We start from the raw sequence: 25084 nt of genomic DNA, 5'->3' as shown, positions 1-25084 counted from the left end.
TTAAAACGTCACGACCACGCTGGTCTATTAATCCGCTCGGCTCTTCCCTCTTGCTTCTGTTTTTCCCATCGCGTGTACCTATACGTCTACGTATGCCCGTGTACCAAGGCTGTATCAAGGCTGTACCAAGGCTGTACCGAGGGATGCAAGAGGATTGAATTTCAGGCTGAGACTGGTTTTCGACACCCGATACATGCTATACGTACCGCGGGACGCTCCGGACCCGATCGTCGGGTAATTGTTACGCGAAGGGTGGTGAATGGCTACGACCTACCGAAGCAACGGTGAATCGCGACCGGTTCCAACCGCGTGTGAAACAGGGAAAACACGGACCCTGGCTAAACGCGGATGTGCGCTCGCGCGTTCTAACTAGAAACAGCAGAGAGAATAGATGCGTTTGCGAGACGAGTTTAAGTAAAAGTATCCCGCGTATCTTTGCAAGGCACGGTAAGGTAATATTTCACGTCTCTGTCAAATATTTGTCTCCGTATCGACGAAACGTGGCAGCCTGTTCGTATTACGAACTTCAACCGTATTAATTTGATAAGAAAAGGCGAGCCAAGAGACGAACGTGCAAAGGTAACGAGTGGCTTTCGATCTCGAGTGGGATAAAAGCGGACTGGCGATTAAAGATCTCGTCGGAGGGAGTCTAGTGGTCGTAAAAGATCGTTTTCGTCCTGTTTGTTCGCTTAGGCGAGAATACTACCGCTACTTTTATCGTTCCTAGCAGAGCGTTCGGCAAATTTAGCCGGTTCGCTCGATATTAGCCCAGTCGTGTGTAAAGTAGACGATATATTTTCGAAATTCTCGATATTAAATACGCGAAATGCACAGCGTGGACGTAACGGTCGGTCCTCTCGTATTTTGCGAGAGAAGAAAGAAAAAGGAGAGAATTACGAGACGCGGAATCGTTTCATCGGTCTGGGAAAACGTTTTAATTTGCATGGACCCGATCTCGATCGCGCGCTCGCACCCGGCTAACCTCGATTCGTCGACAGCGTATTCGAACGAGGCTGTACTCGCGTTTTGCATTCCGCTTTCGATCTGGCCGCTGCCATCCTCAACGAGCGTAGCCGTCCCGCGCAAAAATCCGACCGGTGGCTCACGTTTCAGCAGGTTCGCCAGGATTACGGAAACGCTGTCCGATACGTGTACAAATTCCAGCTGTGCGCGTCGGCTCTACCTCTCGCGCTTGCATCCACCACCACCGATCTTGAAAATAAAACGTTTTCCTTTATCGACTGCCGCTCTTTTTCCTTCTTTTCTCGTTCCCATCGTCGCACCGTGCAACTCTTTTTTTTCGCGTCGCTGCAACCCATTTAAATAATCAATCGGCCTTCTTCTATTTATCTTCCTCCTTCCGACTCTCTGCTCCTCCTTGTCGCCTCTTTGTTGCTCCTCCCGTCTCGCTTTTATCGCTCTCCTTTTTCCCGCCTCAGCGTCTTTTCCCGCTTTTCCTGCTCGATAACGGGAATTTATGACGAGCTTCCTCTAATTCGTCCGTCGGATTCGTTAACGGTTTTAATCGAAACTGGACCGCGTAATTACGAGCGACGAGGTCGAGCAACTGTCGGGGGCGGGCTTCCAGGCAATATATATATCCGCGTTTCTTACCTTTCGTTCGATAGCATCGTTACGACTACATCCTCGAAAGCATTACTCCGCGTTCGAAGAAGTACTAAGCTGTTCCAGGCTTTGATCGATTCCTTCCCACCACAGGCTCTATTATAGGTTCGACGCCGACCCTCTTACGATAGCGACGTTGCCGTCGAATTTGTCGTTCGAGGCAGGATCGATGTCTTTCTAATCGCTCTTCTAGAGCCGACGTTTGAATTTCACTCCGAACGAAGCCGATAGCCCGTGCTTAAACAGGTGCCATCGAAATACGTTCGTTTCATCGATCGACTAATTTTCTGTGGATGCTCGAGTCGCGCCATGCGATACGCAGCGCGATAGCAACGTCCTTGCAAAGGTTCCGACCTAACCGTATATTGTATCACGCAGCGTACGCTCCGCGATGCATTGTTCGCCGTATCTCGATAGCCAATCCGTATGCAACGATACTTCACATAGCAATGCATAATCGTTACGTAAACTTACCGCTAATCTTGCGTAAACCAGCGTTCACGGAACGGTGTACGACGTACACGTGTCTATCGTATAGTCCGCGTCGTATTAAGCGAGGAATTGAAATCTACGGCGAACGATAGACGCGTTGCGTCGATCGTGAATCGAGCTACCAATTACGTAAGTGGCTATCAAGAATCACTGTAGCTTTGGCTAGATCTAACCATTACGCGAATCGACTCTGAATCACCGTTCGCCGCTCTAACGATCCACGGTGTTATCACGGCAATATAGTCGTGTATCGCGTTGTACCTTTGCTCGAGATTCGTTACGAATCTCCATAGATCACGTCGTTGCCATCGAGCGTGAAATAATATATACGCGTCGGTGGAGTGAATATATAGGTGGAAGTAGAAAGAGGCCAAAAGGAGACGAGAGCTCGATTCGATCAAATTGAATCGCCGTCGAATAAAGAGTAACGGTAGTCCGTTACCGTTCTTGAATAAAAACAAAGAGAGAGAGAGAGAGAGAGAGAGAGAGAAAATGTAAAAAAAGGAGAGGAAAAAGATCAACGACTAATTCGATCAGCGACGCCGGTTAGATCGCTTAGAATCGACTAACGGGCAACGACTGGAAATCAGAAGCGAACATCGACTCGACGAAAGTTTACATTCGACGTATTTCGTTTTCAGCAGCGAATCTGGCTTCGACTATTCCGGTTCCGCGAGTTCCAAGTTTCGCCCGTTGAATGTCTTGGACGCTTTTCTAATTAATCCGCGGAGCTCGGCGATAAAAACGTTACCCCGTCTATTAGCAAGTTCGACACGCTGTTTTCCCTTCTCTTTTTAATCCCTCTCCGTTTCCCTTTCTTCGGAGGCTTAGTTCGGCTGCAGGGTATTTAAATTTTCCTTCGTCGAGCGAAAAGAAACGAACGCGAAGTTGGTCGTCGCGCGTCCGTTCGTCTCTGTAAATCGAAGGAAATCGAACGCTCCGTCTCGATCGACGACAAGCTGCGATCATTCTCGTTTCCACAAAGTGAATTTTCGAGAAAATTCTTCGATGTAGCTTTCGATGCGTTTACGATTTTGCGCCACGAACAGAACGTCGACAAATTAGCCGATCGAAGCATCGACCGTTATTTCTGCATGCACCTATACGCGTGCGGTTTTGAAACGCACGAGATTTCTGCTCGTTACCTCTACTCTACTTCCACTGAGAAACCGTTACTCCGTTACCTTACGCAAAGCGAAGAAGGAAAGAAAAGAACAACGCGACCCTTCGCTCGAAAATTGTCAACTTCCGCTCCAGTGGGGCGCGATTCCTCAAACATCCGCGACAAAGCTGCGAACGCCCTCTCGGCGTTCGCCACCCTCCAATCGGTTGTTCGACTTTCCTCTAGCTGAGCGATAACGCGCGATTAACGCCTTCGTTATCCGCCATCGTCCGTTCTTCGACCCTTTCTCGTACACACTGCCGTAAGTAAACCATCGACCCTTCTTTCTTTTGTTCCGTATCGCTTTAAACTCCGCCAATGGATCGATGCAAGACCGCCTTCCGAGCGAGTTTCGTAATTTGAAAATACGTACCTTTAAAAGGACGCGCGAACCGCCAAACTGTGGCGCAGATTCTTTTCTAACGCAGTTGGTAAAAATTCGATGCGCGAAGAATCAGCGACGAAGGGAGGAAAGAAGCTATAGCGAGGAAAGCAAGAGAGCTGCGCTCGTCGTAAACCTAGATGCCGACAACAGCCGTTAAACAAACGCAGATTTAATCGTAAAAAGTAACATCCTCCACCTTGCTGCAAACGCACGCGCAATTATCGGACGATCGCAGGTAGATTCGTAAAAGGAAGCGGGTTTTCAAATTTTCCACGTTGCGGTAAACGCGTGCGGACGGATCGCAAGCGGGCGGAAAATGGCACAAATGGGACAACGAGAAGTGTACGTTGAACCGTGCACCACTCGCCTTACGCGAGCGTACTACGCTTCCGGGATGAGCGTAGCTTTTTTACGACGGAATAAAGCGGAAGCGGCGTGTACTCGACCGTCGTTTTCAAACGAACGCCATAAAGCGGTAAGAATGGGAAAGGGTTGCCTGCGCTGTGGGATCGAGAGATTTAGAATCTCGCAACAGCAGCTTATTCCTCTCTCTCGAGCCGACTGTGACTCGCGCGATCGAAAATAATCAGGTAGAAATTCTGCAAATTCACGGGGCTCGTGCATTTTCCAACGGACGTGGCGAGGAAAATCTGCGAAATGCGTTATTTCGACGTAACTTCTCATCGTTCGCGCCAGTGAACCGAGATCGAACGTCTCAAAGCGTAAATCAGCCGCGAGATTACAGATCGTGCCAGGTGCGCTATTTTCTTCTCAGACGGAATAAATAAAACGTAACTTACGCGCGGATAAAGACTCGGATTTATCGCGCGTTTAGCTGAAAGAGGTTCAAATTTTTTTCCTTCAAGGTGTTGGTAAAAAAAGTCGTGGCTTTGGTTCGTGTAGAGTTCGTTTCGATCGTGGAGCGTGAACTCAGCGCGGATTCCGCTAAAGCGCTCGCGTTTCAGGCAACGGTACGTCTCCGATGTCCGAAGAAGTGGCAGGAGCCGACGTTAAGGAGTTGCTTCCTTCGTGTAGAATCTAGGGGACGTTTATCACGCGGTTTTCTTAAAAATCTGTAAACGAAGGAAAGCTGCAAACGCGCAATACCGTCTATGATGGTGTCGACAACGATCGGGACTTTTGTCCGCTACCGTATCTCTGAAACTGGATGTCGCGGATGGAGGAAACGAGGCGAGGTTCGCGCGAACCGAAAAAATTTTCGTGCATTCTCGAAAGAGAGGAAGATACGAATATTGAAACGGTCGGGGGATGCGACGTCGGAGTAACGGAACGGAGACGAGAATTAAATGCCATTGGCGCGGCAAGGACGATACACTTATGGCACGTACTCGCGAGAATCGCGTTTCAGAGGGTAGGTTTCAGGATAGCGACGCGGCAGTCCGATCGATTTTCAGGAAATTGAAGGATAGTACCTGCAACTGGATTAAGCTTTTAGAAGGCAGAGCCGGTTTCTATCGCATTGCAGCTAGTCGAGCGTTATTTCGTTACCGGTCCAACTAATACCGTTGTTCTAGGCGGACGCTACATTTCCAGCTGCAATCCGTTATTACATTCCGAAAGATCGTTATCCTTGTGTATTCGGATCGATTCGGTTACCTGTACGACGTAATTTCTCCTTTGTAATCTGCTTCCTCCTCCGAGGATCGAGGATATCCTTCGTGGGAGGTTGCTCGTACCGATCGTGGAATTTTTTGTAATTCGATTTTTATTGTAAATCTTTTACGGATGGATAAGTAAATGCGACGGATTAAGTTCCCGAAATGACGTGTCACGTAATTAAGCGGAACGCGAGTTACGGATGTTTGAACTTTAAAGTCGAAAGGATCCGGCATCTACGTCGTCGACGAGGACCTGTCCCTTTTTGTTTTGCTTTAATCTCCGCGTTAATCGACTGGTATGGAAGCCAAATAATATCAACGGGATAAATAACAACACCGTACGCTTCACCATTTAGTCGATCGTCGATCTACTCCGAATTACGATGTACCTGCTTTAAACTTTCACGCGATAAAATACCAACGACGTTCTTCGTGAGAAACTTATCGAAGAAAGCTGCGATACTTTTGACGGTCGAACGCGGTTATTCGAATTACCATGATTTTAATATTTGCTATTATTTTTCGAAAAATTGCAAGTCCCCTGATCTTTTTCCCTGAAAATAGATCGGCGTTCGAAACTGAACGACGTTCGATCATCGACTTGGAGTCGCTTTGTCTCCTTTTTTCCCATCTCAACGAAACGATAGCTCGTGATCGCAATTACCAACATTCTCGGATATTAAGTCGGATCCTTAAATTTCATTGCCCTCGTAAATCTGACATTTTTTTCATTTTACGTTTCAAAGTTGAATCGCGTCCTTAATTGAATTTTATAACCTCGGTCGAAATTTTACCCCAATTCGGTCGGTTGTTTTCGAAAGTCGCGCGTAATTTGGTCGCGTTTTCGTATTCGCCGTTGATGCACGATTATTCGTGATTTTTTTTTTAATCGACGATCGTAAATACGTACAACGAAGCAATTTCAGTTAATCCTATAACGGGAAACCGACAAAATCGCTAGACGAGCGAAATCTGCGAACAAGTGGTATCGTTGATTTCGAGTCGTTCCGATCGATTTAATTTAGATGGCTAGTCGGAGAGCAACGCGAGAAACAAGTTCCACACATTCTCGTGGCGAGCTTCCCGCGAGACCTCGCCGTGTAATGAAAGTATTTCCGGGAAACAGTTAAGCACCTTAAAACTGCAGCACAGATAGAAAGGTTGGATGGAGAGACGATCTAAAACACGCCTTCGACGCGCAATCTACCAGCGACCATCCGTTATTTACACAACGGGGACAACGGTACTTTTTCGAAAACGAAAATTTATCCGTCTCCTGCCTCTACCGGACAACTATTTTCTCCGGGAGAATTCTAATTTCGATTTCACCTGTTTCTCCACGTTTATTTTCTCAAGGTTCCTACGCGTAGAATTTATGTCAACGAAAAGAATTCGAACAAAATCGTAAGACGAAGAAAACGCGACGAAACGCAAAGTCGATGGTGCATCGGTCGAGATGTCTTCGATCGGAGAAGACCAATCCACGAATGGTTTCTTCTCTAATCACCTAAATCGCTGTACTACTTTTCTTCAAATTGTCGATTTTTATGGGAGGGAATATCGTTCCACGGAAGGAATACTAGGAGCGGTCGAACGATCGACAAATTCCACGGAGAAAGCTGCGTATTAAAGATGGAACCGGCGAAGGAACGTTCGAGTCCCGGCGAGTATTTGCTTTCGCGGCTGATTCAGCCTCCGAGTATAGAAGCCAATTGCACAGCGAGATTTCCGAACGTACGGACGATAATTGCAGGATGAATCGGCCGTCGGAGTTGCCGCAAGTTCGTTGGCCCGCGGTCGATGAAAGTAAACTCCCGATGAACAGCCATGGGAGAGTTTCGATCCGAACTCGTAATTGTTAACACGCTACCGCGAAGATCAACCAGTTACGTAATGGCAAAGTACACCGTCGTTTATCCAAGTAGTTAGGTTAGTAGTTTCTTACGATCGTCTTAATTTTCGAGATATACGCGTAATTCTTCGATAAAAAGGTGATCATTTAAGAAGACGGATGGACGTAACGCAAACGAATTCGACCAATCGTCTTGTTGGAGTACTACAAACTTTGACCGTTGTCGATCACCGTGACAACCACGACGATCCTTCGCTATCCTCGAGCGGTTTCGTCGATTATGCTATCATCTCGAATATCATTCCTCTTACAAAGTCAAAGTCCCGTCGCGCGAGGTGGTGGAGCGCGGTGCGACGACTCGCATATCGCTTCGACTGAAAAATTTAGATCGGTCGTTCTCCGTTTAACGATTCCATCTTTGACGATGGATCGATTCGCTTATTCGTAAGCAGTCGGCTCTCCGATAATTTCTGGCTGAAGCAAGCTCGCATGCGCGCGAACACGTACCCCGTAGCGCGGCCAACTTTTGCATAATGCAGCCGTGTCACGTGCAGGGGCACGTGCGCATCAACGGATCCATAGCCGGTGCGCGAATTCCCTTCTTCCGTCGCGCTTCCTCGTTCGTTCGTTGCTTTTCTCGGTGTGTCATCGCCGCAGCAGCGCGCCGAACCGAACCCAAGCAACTTGTCACCCCTCGAGGATCTTCTTCTACCTCCCGTGGCCCGATATTTTACCGGAAGCTCCTCCACGTTCCCGAGGTTATCGCCGCTGTCGTGAAAAAATTCACCGCAGCCTCTTGCGAATTCGTTCTACTTTCCCTTCTTGCCGTATCCGGTTCGCCGTTATTCAGGCTAGAATTCCAGCCAACGGAGCGATCGGGATACCCTACCACATTTTTTACTCTTTACTTTACAAGTGTAACCGCGTGTTTTCGTATTTTAGGTGTATCCGGCAGGAACGGTGGATTTTTGGGGATACCGAGGATATACGGATATTTATTTCAAGATTCGATATACAGAGAAATATTTCCTGAAAACAGCGAGCAATATTTCGATTCTAAGTCTCTGTTCTACCTCCCTTCCGACTCTATTTTATCTTCTAAATTCCAAGTATATACACTTACAACTTATATCCTTTGCAACGTTCTATTTTAGTTCGATGCTTACACAGCGTGCTTCTCGATTACTTTCGGCTTGAAAACCCTTGTTAACGACTATTATGATAAACTTTGTTTCTTTTCTCGCTTTACAACCCATCTTCTCGTCTCGCTCATTTTCCTTCTCCCATTTGCTATCTGTCCTTTCGTACAATGTCTGTTAACGTGTACTTTCTCCATCCTCGTTCGTTCACACTTTTCTCTTTTCTTTACCCTCATTTCCGCTTTTATCTATGTCCCACCACCCTTGTATACGCAATCTTCTTCGACACGTTCGTTATTTTACCGCGCCCTTCCTCCTTTCCTTTCGTTTTCCTCTCTTTATTCTTACGAAAGAGCGAGCCTGCCCTTCGCTTTACGTTTACCCAGGCTCTTCGTTCCTCGATACTCGCGGGGAAAGCAACGGTTCGACCAGCGAAAGAAACTCGAATCCTTGAGAAACGTAAATGAAACGAGCCGTGACAGGCTCGTTCAGGAGACGCACGATAGGCACGCGGGAAATCACGTGCATCCAACGGCGGATCGTACATCTTCCTAACGAGTGACCGCGACGTCTAAAAGCATCAACGATTAAGGTCTACGCTGTTTATCTCGATGCAATCGAAAGAACAAATCGTTCGAGGAAACGTCTATCGCAGAAAATTTATTTCTATCTTTAAAATCGTTTCGGAGATAGATACTACGTTAGTCGGGTTAGATCAGCTGAAAACATTTTTGCAACGCTAGACTCAGTGTCGTTCCTTCTTCGTGGAACAATTTCTGTGCCTCGACATGCACGCGAAGACGAACGAACGTTGAAACGGCACTCGCGCAGCGTTCCCCTGACGTTTACCTTAATGTCCGTTTCCCAGTTTCTATCTTCTTAATTTTCCTTTAGCGTTCTGTTTCTAGTTTTCCTTAGTAATGCAACGGAATTGCGACAGCGTGCGAATACACGGTGTAGCGGGACAATGGCATCCGGTTGACGATGCTGCAACGAAGCGACACGTCGCGACGGCGGATCGATGTCGACGGTTCACCTGGGAATTGCCGCCGATGTCGCGCACCGGATCCCTGGAATCGGATATTAATTAGCGACAAACGATTCGATTAATCCGTGCGTCTGCGAAGGAGGTTCCCAAGGCGACGTGCTTTCGCTCTGGCTTCGCTCTCGTTTCGACAATCGCTCGAATTATCGTGGCTGCCAAGGGTTCGCGTGTCCCAGGGCGTGTAACGTTGTCTGGTGTTTAACAGCGAGGTGATTTCCGTGTAGAATCTTTGCAACGTTCTTTGTCGACGCGAGATAATATCGTTATAAATGAATTATTTAGAAAATTCACCGTAGAAACGACTACGTTTCGTTCTCTCGGGAATAAAAGTAATCGCGTGTTACGAGCGGCTACAAGCAGAAATTTTGTCTAGGATATACTTAGCTACGCAATATTTCAAGCTGCTTCTAAACTTTTCGGAGAAAGATCTATCCAGACGATCTATCTTCGATTTCTCGTTTCAGTCGAGATCGAAAAGAAGTCGCAGAGTTCCCAAACTATTTCTCAAACAACAACAAGCAGAAATACCTATACGATAGGACATGCCGGATTTTCGTAGTATTAGATACGCGCGTGATACTTAAGCGGTAAATGTAACGTGGTTTAAAATTCGCGCGTCAACTTCGAAACAACAGGAACGCACTGTCACGCTAGTCTCGATAGTTTTCTATTCCGAAAGGTTTATTCGTTACAACCGGACATGCCGTCGGTGCAAGTTACTCGTTACTACCCGCCTTGCGAGTCAAGTTCCATTTTTTGACGGACAACGCTGATACGCAAGACTAGAACGCGCAGTGCGAACTTTATTATTAACTGGGAACCAAACGAGTCGAGATATCGGATATAGAACGAACTTGGCGCGTCATAGCGCGTAACCGAGGTAGCAGGCCTGACTACTGACGCTTATAGTCGAACGCTAGTCGTTTGTTCGTATCAGGAACGGATCAGTCAGTCCCGAAAATCCGTAGTCGGTTCGCGCGGAAAGCGCCAAGTACCCCGTATATCTAACAAGTACGACTACGCCCCTCGTTTAAATCTTGTCTCGTTTAAATACCATCACCTGCATATCTTTATAGCCGGTATCTCGACCAGTTGAACGAACCGTAGTATAGCGACTATTTTGTCACGTACACAGTATGTTTACAAGCACAACAGCGTTATCGAACGATTCGTAGGTTTAACGTCCGCCTTTTTATCTTCTTATTTTTTCTTTTTCTTTATATCGTCTGAATCGTCGTTCCGACTGCATAAACATTTGACATTTTGACGCAGTTGGAGAAAGTCGATGAAAGTCGAGCGTTTGCACTAGCAGTTTTGAAAATTTAATAATTTTATCTCGGGTACTCGAAGTATCGAATTAAACTTCGTTTCAATGTGGCTCGTTCTTTCTTTCCTAACACCGACTGGTTATAACGACACCTGTACTTAGTTTCCTCCTCAACCTAGCCCAACCTCTCTGTATCTTTGATAATTACAGATTCCAGATTAAATTTCAAATATTCGATACTCGACCTTTTCATCGTGCTATTAAGTATTCTGTCGTTTACGAAGATACCGCTAATGTGGCCGTGAGAGATTCCGTTTATCATATTCGTTAAAATATCGCGTAACCAACTCTATTCTTAAGAGCAAAAAGCAATCTATTCGAGGATCGATGAAAGTGGAAAATCGCGATTGGAAACTGTTCGAAGCGATCGACCGATCGAATCGCTCTGTGTTCGACGTCGTCGTTCCTGGCGAGACAATGGCTCGAGCGAAGATAACGATCCGACGGAACCGTTTCCCGCGTCGCAGTTCGGATTGAATCGATCTCGTTAGCTAACCGGTGGACGGCTGTCGACCGAGGAATGCTAGGAATTCGTCGAAAGAACGTCCGCGAACCTTGTAAACGGTAACGCGATTTTCTTTTATGCCGAAATTATGCGTTTTGACTCACTCAGGGCGTTGACCGATCAAGTAGAGATCTTAAATCATGATGTTCGAACGAACAATTACATATCCCAATTTCTGTGTTGTCACATTGATTCAGCGGATACGATACTTCAACGAACGAAAATAATAATTTAAATTGTTCGAACTGACGCTCGTAATAGGACGCTCGTAACAAAATGTAGCTCAGAAGGGAATCTCGTTTTTGATGCCTTTCTCTCAATTACATCGTCTTCTCGCAACTTTTCAATAGGATTCGCTCGTTCAACGTCTCGTTATCCCTTTTCTTTTTCATCTATTTTCTTAAATATTCGCCGACGCTTGCTCTGTCACGACCGTGTTTCCGTTTAGACTGTACGCGGCAAGATCGTCGATACGGAAACCGTAACCTAGGAAAAAATTATAACCTTGCCGTACGAGCGAACACCCACGAGCATTACCATCTCGCGCGATACCGTCCAGAAATTTATTGATCAGTCGATTCGTAAGTTGGTAGTCTCTGGCTGATCGAGTTTGACTTTTTAACGCAATTGGTTGGTTGAGCGTAATGTGCGTAATGTAAATCGTTGTGCGGATTCTTTGAAATGTTTTCTGCTTACAACGCGTAAGTATAAAATTTTCTATTTGCAAATAGGGAGGATAATATACTCGGAGCGTTTCGTAGTTGCGCTTTATTCCGTGGAGATGTTTTCTTATTCTTCCTTCTAGTTCAGCGCGCAAAAATATTCTACGATAATAAGTCGTACAACTTTTCAAATGCGTCCTCTCTTTATCAATTTCTCTGTTCGCCAGATCGTAGTTTATTGTTTTAACCGCGTACCATACGATATAGAATAGAAGATTGATAGATTCGATCGCGTTACAAACTGACCATCTTCGACCAGCTGATAAAACCTTCGTTCGCGACAACCATCGAAGAGCGAAAAAGTCCCGTTTCCTCCGAACTTATCTATCTTTTTGGTCACGCTGTTCCCGAGAAAATCGGGACGCTGCGCCGGTATCGAGGTCGTCCGAACGATAACGACGAGATTCCAAGGAGAGAAACAAGAAAAGTTGGCGCGAACGATCGATCAAGACGCGCGATTATAAATTGCCGGTTGTTTAGTAGGCCACTGTAATCTGTCCGCGAGCGGATGATCGCAGTTGGAAGCTGACCAAATGTAAAAGCTTCTTATGTTTCACTCTGACTCGGACGAGCCCCTTCCGGGACATTGACGAACGTCGCCTGACTTTTTCCTCGTTTTTTCGAAGCGTCGCTGACGGCTATGATTTTCGTAAAATGCCAGAATCTTTCCAGATTCTAATTAAAGCGTTCCTTTCGTACATCCTGCAATTTTATCGCGCATATCTCGCGTTATGAAAGTAAAATGAAATGAAAATAATTCGATCGATCCAGAAGCTACGTTTAAAGACTTTTTGCTCTGTTTTCGAGCTTTCCGTCGAACGCGATGCTTATGGATGCGCGTGGAATATATTTCTCATGGAAATGCACTCGCTAGGCAAAGGACGTATATCACCGAAAAGGAAGTTTCTGGTTTATCTTAGAAGGAGGACACGCAAACCTTAGTAGGTTAATGCGCGAGGATCCAAGGACCATCCTACCGACCGACTTTTCATTCTATCCATTACGCCTGTTTACCCAGATTCCCGTTAAGAATATCGACCCTACCGTCTCGAAACAAAAATCAAGCTTCGTTCGCGTATTTTACAGGATAATAACGGTCGTGTAAAAACCGGAGCTAGTAAAGGATCCTACGATTAATCGAAATCCTAGGCTCTCAACGTGATAAAAAGATGGCAGAGAACGAACGCACATACCTTTTGTCCGATTTATTTTAAATACCTTCTACTTATTAGAGAACGTACGATAATTTTTCCAAGGATAATATAATTTTCTATAGGATGTACTAAATACAGTGGAATTGAATGAGCGATGCGTTGGCGTGCGTACGCCCAGCGTGAAACCCGTCGTCAGCTGTTCATTCATGGCTGCCGGTTCATGCCCGACGAGCGAGGTCGATCGAACGACCTAGGTTCGGGGATGCGATAGCGCGCCGAGGGGAAGAAAGTCGTTCCCTCGGTAGATCTTCTTTAATGTCCACCGATGTGGACTTCTCTCCGACGCGCGTCGAGGTGTAACGATAATAAAACGGACGCGAGGCGGCGCGGCGTTGGCATTCGTTCAACGGGGACGATCGTGGTAACGTTGCTCGCGAGTCTCGCGATTAGACGAATTGCCAACGAGCCGTGGAACGTCGAAGCGAAGGTCGTGCTCTTTATTTCAACGACCATGATCAACCCGTTGTTCTTGCATCGCTCGACCTTCTTTTCATTTGTTATGGATATTATCGTAGGGACAGCGAATCTTGCATTCGCAAACGAATAAACAAAGGTATACGTGGATTTCTGTATTTCTTTATAACGCAATAATTTTGCATTTAACTAACCAACCGACGCTAGAAAAATTCTCGACCGAATCGTTCACGGCACTCTGTCAACCGACGGTAATTCTAATTCTAATTCTGATTTTTAAAAACGTTAAAAAGAGAAACGAATCGATCAACGTTTCTTCTTTACGCCGCTATGGCACGCAGGAAATACGCGATTGATGCGCGACGCGTGGCGGTGATAAAAGTAGTCTTTCGATTAGATAGTACAAATTGTCGGAAACTTTCACCCCCGAGCGGGGAAGGCTTTGCTGTCTTTACGCTTAATTTTTAAGTCGGCGCTGCGAGACCGACGGCCCCGAACGCGACGTCCAAACTTTCAACTGGTTTACGTTGTTACAGTTTTATGCTTTTATACAGGAAACAGAATTTGTCTTGCGTAATCCGCGTCCTTTTCTGAACTTCGAGAAAATTTAAAGCGTTGTACGTATCGAGACTCTCGGTCTGAAAAACGTCGGGTTCCATTTCTGGAAATACCGATTAAAGATTCCTAACTTAAAACTTAATCTACGCCATAAAATTGGAAGATCGATAGATCTTGGCCGAAAAACCGGAGAACTCGTTTTACAAAATCGTCCTAAAACTAATCCCGAAAAAAATTTCGTTAACTCCGTACGGTCGTTTGAATTTGTAAAATTTAAAAGAAAAGAGACAACTTTAGTTTGCCAATTCGTTTGTAACGGAAAGGGATCTTTGAAAAAGACGAATACAAGGGTGTTAAAATAGAGGCATTGTTCTTTGAAACGAGCCCAGATAGACTGGTGATAGATATTTTTTCGCCGAGTTCAAATATCGACAACGTTTTCGCACAAAATTTAGCGGTTCTTCAATTTTGTAACGTAGCGTTTTATTTTATTACGGTAATAATTATTACTTCCAAACGTTTTTACTGGAATGTTTATATTCCCCATATGAAATATAAAAGAACTAGGAAATGCATCGAAAGTGTAACATTTCTGTACGGGCCTCTCGTAAAAAGATGAATAAATCGCTAGTCATCGATTCCGGTAGGTTCAGTCGACATCAGTTCGTGAATCTGGTCAATTCCAAAGGAGAGAACATACCTCTCTCTCTCTCTCTCTCTCTCTCTCTCTCTCTCTCTCTCTCTCTCTCTCTCTGCATGGTAAGGACAATGCGATGTGGAAAATTGAAGGGCGGAGGCGAGGGGATGATGCGCCGGCAGAGGCCGGGCCAGGTTGGCCGAGGCTACGGGCTAGAAGCGTGGGGCGAGGACGGCGCGAGGGGCGAGACAGCCGGCAGGGTGAAAGGAGGGTGAAAGGAGGGTGGAAAAGGCGCATGCCAGTTGTGCCGTCGCCGCGTTACGAGTCGGCCAACAGCCCGGCTTCTCGTTCGCATCCTCGATCCCTCTCTCGCGGCTCTCCAGTGCATCGTTTGTGCTGTCAGTGTTCCTCTCGTACGCGGCTTTCGACGGTGTTTCCGGTCGCTCGTCTCCTCCGTGGCGAACGCGGTGTTGCTTTACGTTTACGCGACGCGAAGGGGTGTCGACGATGCACGTCGCGACGATGCTACGAGAAGCCGGTGTTCCGTCGGGCTGATCGATCGTTTTCGATAATTAATCGCGATTCCTGGGAGCAACGGCCTCCTGGGTATTATCGGCAGTCGGCTTTTCTCGCGATATTTCACGTGCGCCGCGGAAAATGCTACTCGTTAGCTCTGCCATGCCGCGGTAAGCGATCGCGTCGAGGCTGGTCCTTTCACGAAAGGATGGTCTGTCTCGGCGAGTCAGGTTCGGTGATAGAAAGTGCGCGGGATCGAGAGTGGCGTTTCGTCGAAGACGAAAATGGATTTTCGGTCGAGCACGATGGATGGCGCGTCCTCGCTGCGCTCGCCCTTCGAAGCCGAGCCAGCCACGAGCTTTACGTAACGGAACCGGGGCTTCTACCGGGAATTACGCAGGCCGGCTACGCCGTCGCATTTTACCTACGCTCGAAAGTTGTTCGCCTGCATCGAATACCCTGTGCGTTGCGCCAATGCCTTGGAAGCTATGGTTCGAGACGTCGATAGGGTGAAACGATAGCGAGATAACGAAAAGCGAATTGTGTAAGGCATTTCGAAGACAGAGAGAATGCGATTTCCATGCAAGCGGAAATGAACAGCAGGAGGCTTTTGGTAAACATACGCGTACGTCGTTCAGTCCGCGTTACGCAGTTATTCGAGTATCGATTACCCGCGATATCTATCCAGGATCATTTTCATCAAGCGTGCAAGAATTTTTCCTATAAAAATACGTTTTGTTCTTTTCGTCGGTGGTTTTTCTATGACCGTCGCGCGCGGAACGGTAGCGTATCGCGCGCTATTATCGCTATTATCCAAGAGAGCGTCGATTTTCCCGTAGTTTTGTTTCCGTCAAAAAAGACGAACGAAAATCCGCGTATTACTCTCTGCGATAATTCTCTTTCTGCTTTTCGTAGTCGTCGTCGTCGTCGACGGTCTCTTCGGCGGGCAAGGCAATTAGAACGAAAGAGGGCCGACCTTGACTTTTTGACGCGACGAGACGCGACGCGACGCCTCGTTTCCGCGAGTCCCGGCTGCTTCTCCTGTTCAACGCGCCGCGATCCAATTTCTATCGATGCCCGTACTCTCGTTAAGGAAACTTCAAAGGGTAGATAGGTTAAACGAGGAACGACGGCCCGATTTTGTCTTTCGCTAACTTGTTGCGAGGCAATTTGGGATAACGAAATTACGCTCGAGGCAAACAGGATCTGTGAAAGGTCGAGTAATTTTCGCATTCGATGAAAGCTTTAATGTTCTCGTACTTGGCTTAATACCATTCGAGCGACGGTCTCTGTCACTAATTTTCTTTTACGGTAGCGAGTATATCGTTTACGCCATCTTTTCCGCTAAAAAGTCATTTTTCGTTCGATTTCTAAATAAAATGTAACGAGAAGCGAAACACCAAGTACGATTTCCGTAATGATGGTAGTTGGTTTTAAAATTCTATGGAGCATAGTTGCTTCGTATTCTTCGAACATTCGCGCCTTGAAATACGAAATCAATAGGTATATAAATATAATAGTAAGGTATATATAGTAGGTAAGATTATTTTACTTCGTAATCAGTTCTATTTTAGCATTTCCGCGATATCGCAGCTGGTAACGTGGTTTAATAGAATAGCGAGCGTATATCCGGAAGATATACTACCGAGGGTTAATTCTCAATTGGCATATTGGAAGCGTTCTATTCGACCGCAGCCTCAAATTTTGTCGAGAATAATGTGCCTAACTTTCGCAGTTCCTTCCGTTGAATTTAACTAGCCTGTCGAAATTAATGGAACTTTATACGAGTGGCAACGCGAGTAGAAGGAAGAACCTTGCTCGTTTGATTCCCTTTAATTTCATGGAGGTAGGAAAGTGCAAGGGTCAAGATCCGCGAAGCCCAGGCGGAGACGACTTCCGTAGCACGAGAAAACTCGTCGAATCAATGAACTCCTCGAGCCAGTAACAGGTCGAACAAACGCATGCAAGCTGTCATTCTCGAGAATGTTCAGCGGTCGTCTTTTTAATCTTCCTGTAGAATTTTTCCAGAAAGTTTCTAAAATGTATCGTACTTTTGTTTTTTCAACATGTTTAATACTTAATGTTTAATACTTAATACATGTTTTGCGGAAAGTCTCAAAAGTTTCGTTTTATCGATCGTACGAATCACGTAACTGAATATCCTTGTTCGAAGTTACTCAATTCGATTTATGTTACTATTTTACACCGTTTCAAACGGTAATAGAACACTGAACTCCGCGTTCGCTCCGATTTCTGCAATTTTCGTGCTCCGCTTCTTTTCTCAGACGTTTCAAATTTCAGGTAATAGCGAATCGATCAACATCGACAGTTTATAGTTCGTTGGACAAATCTTCCTTCTTTAGTTTTCCTATTAATTTTTTAATTCGTTTGCGAAACGATACAAGTGAAGAATGCGTTTTTAAAGTTCCCTTCCGAGTCTTTGCACATTTCCCGATCTCTGCGTAAAGCTTACCGTAAATCCACGTAAATTTAATAAAAAAACGCGTATCACGCTCGTTCACGTACGTACGTGTTTTACAAATGCTAATATTCGTATATTAATGATATTTCCATTTCCTACGCGATTCTCGTTTCGTACATACGTTTTGTTTGCGATTTGCAAATTTCTTAACATTTTTCATCCTCGTCATTATTTGTAGCATAGAACGTAGTACAGATTATCAAACATGTTACCTCGCAAAATTCCTGAAAGTATCTGAAAATCACCGCGCGAGTTGGTCCACTCTTACAAGGACTGATATCAATTAAAAGTTCGCTATAGTTTGAACCACCGATGACTGTGTATTCATCGGTGCGTACGTTAGTTTCACTCGTGAAAGACTCGGCGTATTTTTTCAACGACCCAACGACACGGACGTTCACGCGTTCAGTCGCAGTTTCCCTAGCAGAAAATATAACGACGATAACAAAATTCTGGCGTATACGCGAGTACATATATAGACGCGCGGGTATCCAGGGACTTGCCGTATCAGCCGACGTGGTTCGTGCATTCGGTGATTCGAGTGACGTGTGCCATCGCAGCACAGCGCGGAGATTAGGCTTTGTGCGCGAATTAGTCGGCGAAAAGATAAGCAAGGAAGGGAAAATGGGCGAAGGTGAACGACCGGAGACGAAGGTTAAGCACTGCTATCGTAAATAAGCACGCTGCGCTGCTTCGCTCGTCGCTGCATTTTCCTCCTCTGATATTTGGGAAATGCCGTGTCTCGGTGCGGACGACCAGTCAGAGGGATCGTTGCGATATGCTTGCTTGCCCTCTATGCGGAGTTGGGTGTGTCCAGACACGAGATTTCGCAATTTTAAAATAAATCGTTGTTGCGATGAAATAATTTGTCGTTTACCGTTACGGTATTTCTATCGCATTTGTGCTATTTATATATCAAATATCGCTTAATACGCAATGCGAAAATTTGGGATATGCCGCAACTAATCGCAAATTCGATTCGCAATTAGTACGATTTAAATTAGGCTTTTAAGACTATCGACGATAATGTTATTGTTCATCGCGTTCCCGATAGCTTGGCGCAGCGCACAAAAAGCAGGTGTCTAGACACTATCGAGCCATAGCTATACACGTCTTATTATGTACATAGTCTTCTAAACTCGTGGCTTTCGCTAATGTTCTTTCGCAAAGTGCACTATCCAGACTCTACACTCTAAAGTCTAATCTACGGTCTAGAGTCTAGAGTGTCGCTGTAAATTTTCATTCTTCACGCATGGCTCTGGCTTAAGAGGACTCGCCCTCATACTCGACCACACACACGTGTACTTACGTACTCTCTAGGCTTCATTCAGCTTTTCTGACGCACGTGTCTTACGAATCCCTATAACCTATCACGTTCATTCTGAAAAATTCTCTCACACGGTGCTCTATCGTTGATTCCTTGAATTTTTTAAAGAATTATTTCTCTCCTTCGGAGAAAGAAATTACCTACCTCGATTAGCGCGCATGGAGTCTAGAACATTTGCTATACGCATGTCGTCGAAGGTAAAATGGCATGTACGTGCGAAAAGCGCAATACGTATTACGATACATCGCGAATTAATTCGACTTTTGTCGCAAATCTTCTTGCGATTGACCGACTATCTTGCTACATGTTTGCATCCGCTGCACCCAAAAAGTACAGCGCTAAGGAAAGAAGAAAATACCGTTTACCTGGTCGATTTATTAGGGAGAAATGGGCATACAGAGAGCGGATTAGCTGGAAAATAATAACTTTTTTGCGCCGATTATCGGTCGAATTCACGGCAATTGATCAACGTTTAAAGCAAACTGCCGTTTAAAAGGCAAATGTACGCGGTGCGGCCAGACTTTCGCGAGCACCGAAGAGCCGAATTTTTTTTCTTCGCGCTAGCGTTGTTCCTACGATCCGAAATGGATTTCACGGTAAAAGGGTTGGAAAGCATGATTCTAGCACAGAAGGAAGTTAGCAATGCAGAAAGCGTGTCCATACGGGATAAACGCAAATACAAGCAGTCCTCTTTTTTCCTCGCTATTCGGCATTCGTTTTTCCGATGCGACTCGTCCGCTACCTTTCAGCGATCGATTCCCTCGTTAATATGGAATCCAGACGAATGGTTTTCACATTTTTTACAACTTTGGACTTTTTCACGATGCACGATCGATGAACAATGTGATTTTCTGGAAAATTGCAAAAAGGAAACGTGTAAACCGTGATATCTTACGTTTATCCTAGATAAGGTCATTTGTACAGAGCGTACAAAATTACAGTATATGTTATACGGTGTATATGTATATACAGGGTAGTTGGTAACTGGTGGTACAAGCGGAAAGGGTGTGATTCTACGCGAAAAAAGAAGTCGAAAGTATAAAATAAAAATTTTTCGTTTGAGGCTTTGTTTTCGAGAAAATCGACTTTGAATTTTCGCTCGGTACGCGTGCGGTACGTTATAACGGATCTCACTGTAGATCGTTGTCTCGATGGAAAAATTAAAAAAAAAAAAATTAAAAAATAATTTTTATTCTATATTTTCGACTTCTTTTTTTGCGTAGAATCACCCCCCTTTCTCTTGTACCACCAGTTACCAACCACCCTGTATATTATGTTTACAAAATTTGATATTCTTGTGTGGATCGGTATATTCGAACGTTAGCCAGACAATACCATCACGAACGTTCTACGCAGTATCGCATATTTCGAGGCTAGAAAATCTTTACAAAACGAGAGTTTTTCCCCTGTGTGGAAGGATTACAGAGCTGGTAGTGGGATTGGGAGTAGAACATGGCGGGAACCAGACGTATTGTTGTTAGGTAGGTAAACGTTTATTTACATCCGATTCTGCATATCGAAACGATGCTGAATCCGAGAGTGTTATTTTTTAAATGGCGAAATGATGTTACGTTCATTCGGTGTAAAACACGATCAAGAACTTTGCTTGAAATATTCAAATAAGGAAAGAATATAATTTGAATATGAAGCATAACTTCCGAAGCATCCAGCTTCGAATAAACTTCGACAAACTAATTCAAGGGTAAAAGAAACTGCAGACAACGGACGTTGCGCTGGACGAATCATAGGGAGGTTTATAAATAAAAATTTACGGTAGAAACGATCGAAGTAAATTTGTTGGGAATCGCTGCGTGATGCAAGCGCGAAAGGAGGCAGTGGTTTTTGCAAAATGCAGCAGACCAGAAAGGCCAAGGGCAGCCGAGAAGGCCGGACAAGTTCAGGGATGTCGCGCGTCACGAAAATAAGCAGATAAAATATTCAAGCTCCCAACTCGGAACCAGGCCAGGTTAATTCGAAAGATTCGTGAAAGATGTACGAAATGTGCACGACTGGAACGATCACCTCTTTTTCGTAGCTCGCGACAGCCTGACGATAGCTAACGTGGAGTTTGCCGATTGGAAAAATCGAGAAGGTTGATCTTGCCGAACCTTGACATTTCTTCGATCTTCCAGGTTTTTCGGTGTCGTAGATACTTGTTTCGCCACCGCCGTTTAGTCTCACGATGGTTTCCGCCGTGTTACTCGTTCTCCAAGTTTCTCGAGAGTATTTTCGATTTTAGATACTTGCAACACCTTTGTTTCTTCTCGAGGACTGGAACACCCTTCCGGACTCGTCGCAAGGCTTGTTTTATTTTGTCACGCACGTGCCTTCGTTGAAAGATGGTTGACCTTGTTTCTCACTGCTCTTTATTCGATGTTTTATCTTTACGCAGCTTCTTCTTCTCAAGAATCTCTGCAAATCTCGACGAGTTCTACGATACGTAACTCGAAAACTTGACAACGTATTCCGTCGATAAAGTGGCCGGAAAATCGAAAACTTTCCTTCTAGTGGGAAGAACTAGATCTTTTACGAGAGAGAAACCTTTTATCTGTTGGAAGTGGCTTTGAAAGATCTTCGTAAAATTTGTAAACAGGGGAAATAGAACCGTGTCAGCCGGCTCGAACGACCTGGCCGTTCAATCAGCGTCGTTCTTACGTCGCTACTTTATACCGGCTCCGCAAATATCGAATCGGTCCTATCGCACCGCTCGCCCATCCCCTCCTTTCTATTCATCCGACCCAGCACCCTTGCCACCTCGGTCTCTCCCTTTCTTTCAACCAGGTTCTCCGTCGGCGTCGACATCGTCGAACAAACGGGCGGCGGCTAATCGTGGCACGCGCTGCATAGCGCGGTCGGTGAATTAAAAAGAGGTCGCGGTAGCCGGGGGCGCGAGATGTTGGCGTTACGTCACTGACCTTGCCGATTCTCCGGCCACCCCGCGCCGTGGCACATTGTTCTCGCGGTGTTTCCTCGTCGTGCCGCTTTTGTGCCGCGGGTTCGCACCGCTTTTTAAAACCAACCGTATTTCCCCGCGTAACAGCTGTTCCAATGCATTCGCTCGTCGAGCATATTGCCGCAAGATGCGAGAAACGAGAGGGACGCAGAAAAGCGTTCTGACTACGAGCAAATTTTTGAAAATAACCATACCAGATTCTTCTTGGTTTGCACGTATTGAAAATGGCCTGATCGTCCGTTACTCTAACAATGCCAGTGGTTACGTGGAAAATGAACTTGTGCTTGCACGTTAGTGTAGCTTGTTATACGAACGTATAATGTAAATTTCGCAAATTAGACAGTTTGCAAACGCTCGAATTATATTTCGATTTCTTTTATGTTCGACTACTGTCGCATCGAATTGGTCATCGTGTCGGTTTTCCCCTTTTTGTTTGCAGAACGCAACACGACGCGGAAACAACGCTAGCAATAGGAGCTTTAGTACTATTTCGACGATGTTGTATTCGTAGAGAGAGAAAGAGAAATGACAAAAAGTCAGGAGCGTTCCGTTCCTGTCATTCGCATTATACTTTCCTCTATTGGATTTTCCTTTTACCCGTTCTTAATTGTCCAATTACGCTGATACTCGAGGCATTAACGACACTCGGCACCATCGACGGACCACTCGTTCCCCTTATTTACTCGCTGAAACGCTTTTGCTCGTGAAAGCGGCAATTCGATCTACGAGTACTCGCTTTTAGAAACGTCGTTGTTTGTAAATGAAAATATTCGTCGTGTTTTGCTTCTCTTTCGAGCCGAACGTTTCGATATTAGGAAAGTCTAAAGCACAGTTGGAAAATTAGATTTGGATAACGAACTACGGAGAAATAGATTTAAAATCGTTTTTGTTCGCACGATGAAAATTTTATTTTTCACGATTGCCGCAAATAATCGGTGATATAAAATACATAAAACGGATATTTCAAATTCATTTCGAGAGTTTCCTAAAAAGAGAGAAAAACAAACGGCGAAATGTAACGAATTCTACTTTTTCCACTTTCCATTTCCATCTTCAGCTTTTATTTTTTTTTTAATTTCAGTTTTTCCCTGCTTGCCCTTTCTCTCGTTTCGCTTTGTGCGAATAATTGCACACCTTTCGGAACTTTCGCGTAATTCGTCGCCGTCTAATTTGCGACTTGGTTCGTCCGTCGTCGCGTTTAGTTCGACTATTTTTAAACGCGCGATGGAACGATGCACTTTTCGATCTTATTTTGTCTGTTTTTAAATACATTACGCGATTTTCTTGTGGATAAAGCTGCGTGTTTCAGCGTGATTCTATAGTTACACGCGTTTCGTATGCACTTTGTACGTTCGCGCGTTGTTCTGCAAATGAACGTGTCTGGAATTTGCATATCGTATTCCGCTGAAGTATCGCAAAACGTTTTATCTCGACGAAATAGTTGTAATGGCATATCTGCGACGGGACTTTCCCTCTACCGGCTATACGGTTCCAAACCGATCGGATTTTTTCTTCTAATTTATTATCGCGTGTTTTACCGCTCCTTCGGAATATTACGCTTATTTGCGTTTCCAACGATATCTACAATTTTATTTTTATACGCGAAGAATATAGAGAATGGTCTGCTACCGTTTTGCGTTTCATACGAATGTTACGAAAAAGTTCGTAACAGTAGAATTTGGTACCGCTTACTGTTGCCTGTGAGATTTAATTCGTTGAACGTACTACTTAAGAGGTTCGTTTAACGATATATCACGCAAGAATGTATCAGCGAGAGGAAAAAAGGTCACGGCGGAGAAAGGTTGCGTGGATATAAATTCGTTATATACGAAGAAGCAGCGAGCTATGTACCGCGTCGAGGATTCACCGCTGGCAGTTTCTTTTGTGCTGAAAGAAACGAGGAGAAGGGGCGGCAGAAGGAGAAGAAAAAACGAGCTTTAGATTGCGTCGCGAGAATGTAACGCGAGCTCGTGAAAAGCTAATAAAGCCTTGGAGGCGCGGAACTGCGTATGAAATTTTCTACCGTCTGTTTATGTTGGAGCGAGATTACATATTTCGCGGTGAGAAAAGGCGGAGGATTAATTTACGATTCTTTCTTTCAAATTAACCGACCAATTGCCAAGCCTCGTCGTCGCGGAGAAAGGAAGAAACAGAATCGGTTTAAAGTAATTTTCTCGATATTTACTTAATTTATTTCAATGCTCGAATCCCTTGGGCTGAACGTACCGACTTCGGAAGAATTTCCAGGCTGTTTCGTACGAAAAGCGAACCGAAAATCCATTTTCGCGAGGAGCAGATGTTCCCCCGGTGCCCTTGATTTTGACACATACAATTTCGAGACTACTAATCGCGAATATATGTATTCGATTTTTATTTTCGTTGTTGGATATGTCGCGATACTAGTTGGATTTATAGTTGAGATTAGAATCATTCGTCGGTTTTGTAATTTTCGTTTAAAATTATTTGCTAAAATAAAATCAATTCGATTCATTTGCGATTGTTACTTGTCACTGCTCGAGAACGGTCCACTATTCCTATTTTGATCGATACAGAGACAAACCGTAACTGAAAATGTTTGTATTTCTCCAAGACACTGAGGGTACTTTAACGAAACGAAGGTGTTCGTCTCAGAAAGTATCTCTTTCAAATAGATGTAGGTAGAATCAGGCGCGTGGCATCTAACAGTTTCGTTTTACACGTAGAATTTGTGCAAATGCCATGGCAGAGTTCCTATTCATCGAGAGGATTGTCTATAACGTACATAATGAGAAAACTTGGCGACAAGTCGCGAGATTCGTGAACGAATACGCGATTCAGGCGTAGTTTGGTGCGAAAATGTAACGAAAGACAATCCGGGGTCGGGTGATAATCGACGCGAGTGAATCGTCGTGTGCCGCGAGCTTTGTTCGATGTGTCAGACGTATCGCCATCATGTTCACGTGCCTGTGGAACTTCTTCGACTGGTAAGATGCTCTTTTCCATTGATATTAGTCGTAGTTAAGCTATTTCAACTTCGTAATTAACGGCCTTTCTGCATTTTTATATTAACTTTTACCTACGGTACGACGGTGCGAATAGCGACGAAGATTAGTCCTCCCGTCCCATTATT

At 45.0% G+C, this 25084-nt stretch overlaps 1 protein-coding gene across 7 annotated transcripts in view; it reads left to right on the top strand.

Moving 5' to 3' along the window:
• LOC138189583 (pleckstrin homology domain-containing family A member kramer) overlaps positions 1 to 25084 on the top strand; it is a 179555-nt gene that overhangs the window by 58761 nt on the left and 95710 nt on the right. Inside the window, exons 1-2 of one of the 7 annotated variants that reach the window (XM_069131615.1) lie at positions 14996 to 15383; positions 24678 to 24938. The exons of 5 other annotated variants lie outside the window; for them this stretch is intronic. In XM_069131615.1, the coding sequence (XP_068987716.1) occupies positions 24907 to 24938 (32 nt within the window). In that variant the 5' untranslated portion in view covers positions 14996 to 15383; positions 24678 to 24906. Of the gene's footprint in view, positions 1 to 14995; positions 15384 to 24626; positions 24939 to 25084 lie in introns of those variants that run through there. One more of the 7 variants, XM_069131616.1, reaches the window with a different exon arrangement.

Source organism: Bombus flavifrons, chromosome 2 (assembly GCF_040668555.2).
Source record: "Bombus flavifrons isolate JBK064 chromosome 2, iyBomFlav1_principal, whole genome shotgun sequence".
In the NCBI taxonomy this organism is placed as follows: Eukaryota; Metazoa; Arthropoda; class Insecta; order Hymenoptera; family Apidae; genus Bombus; species Bombus flavifrons.
The sequence above is the reverse complement of the archived record's forward strand: the minus strand, read 5'-3'. Positions and strand labels throughout refer to the sequence as shown.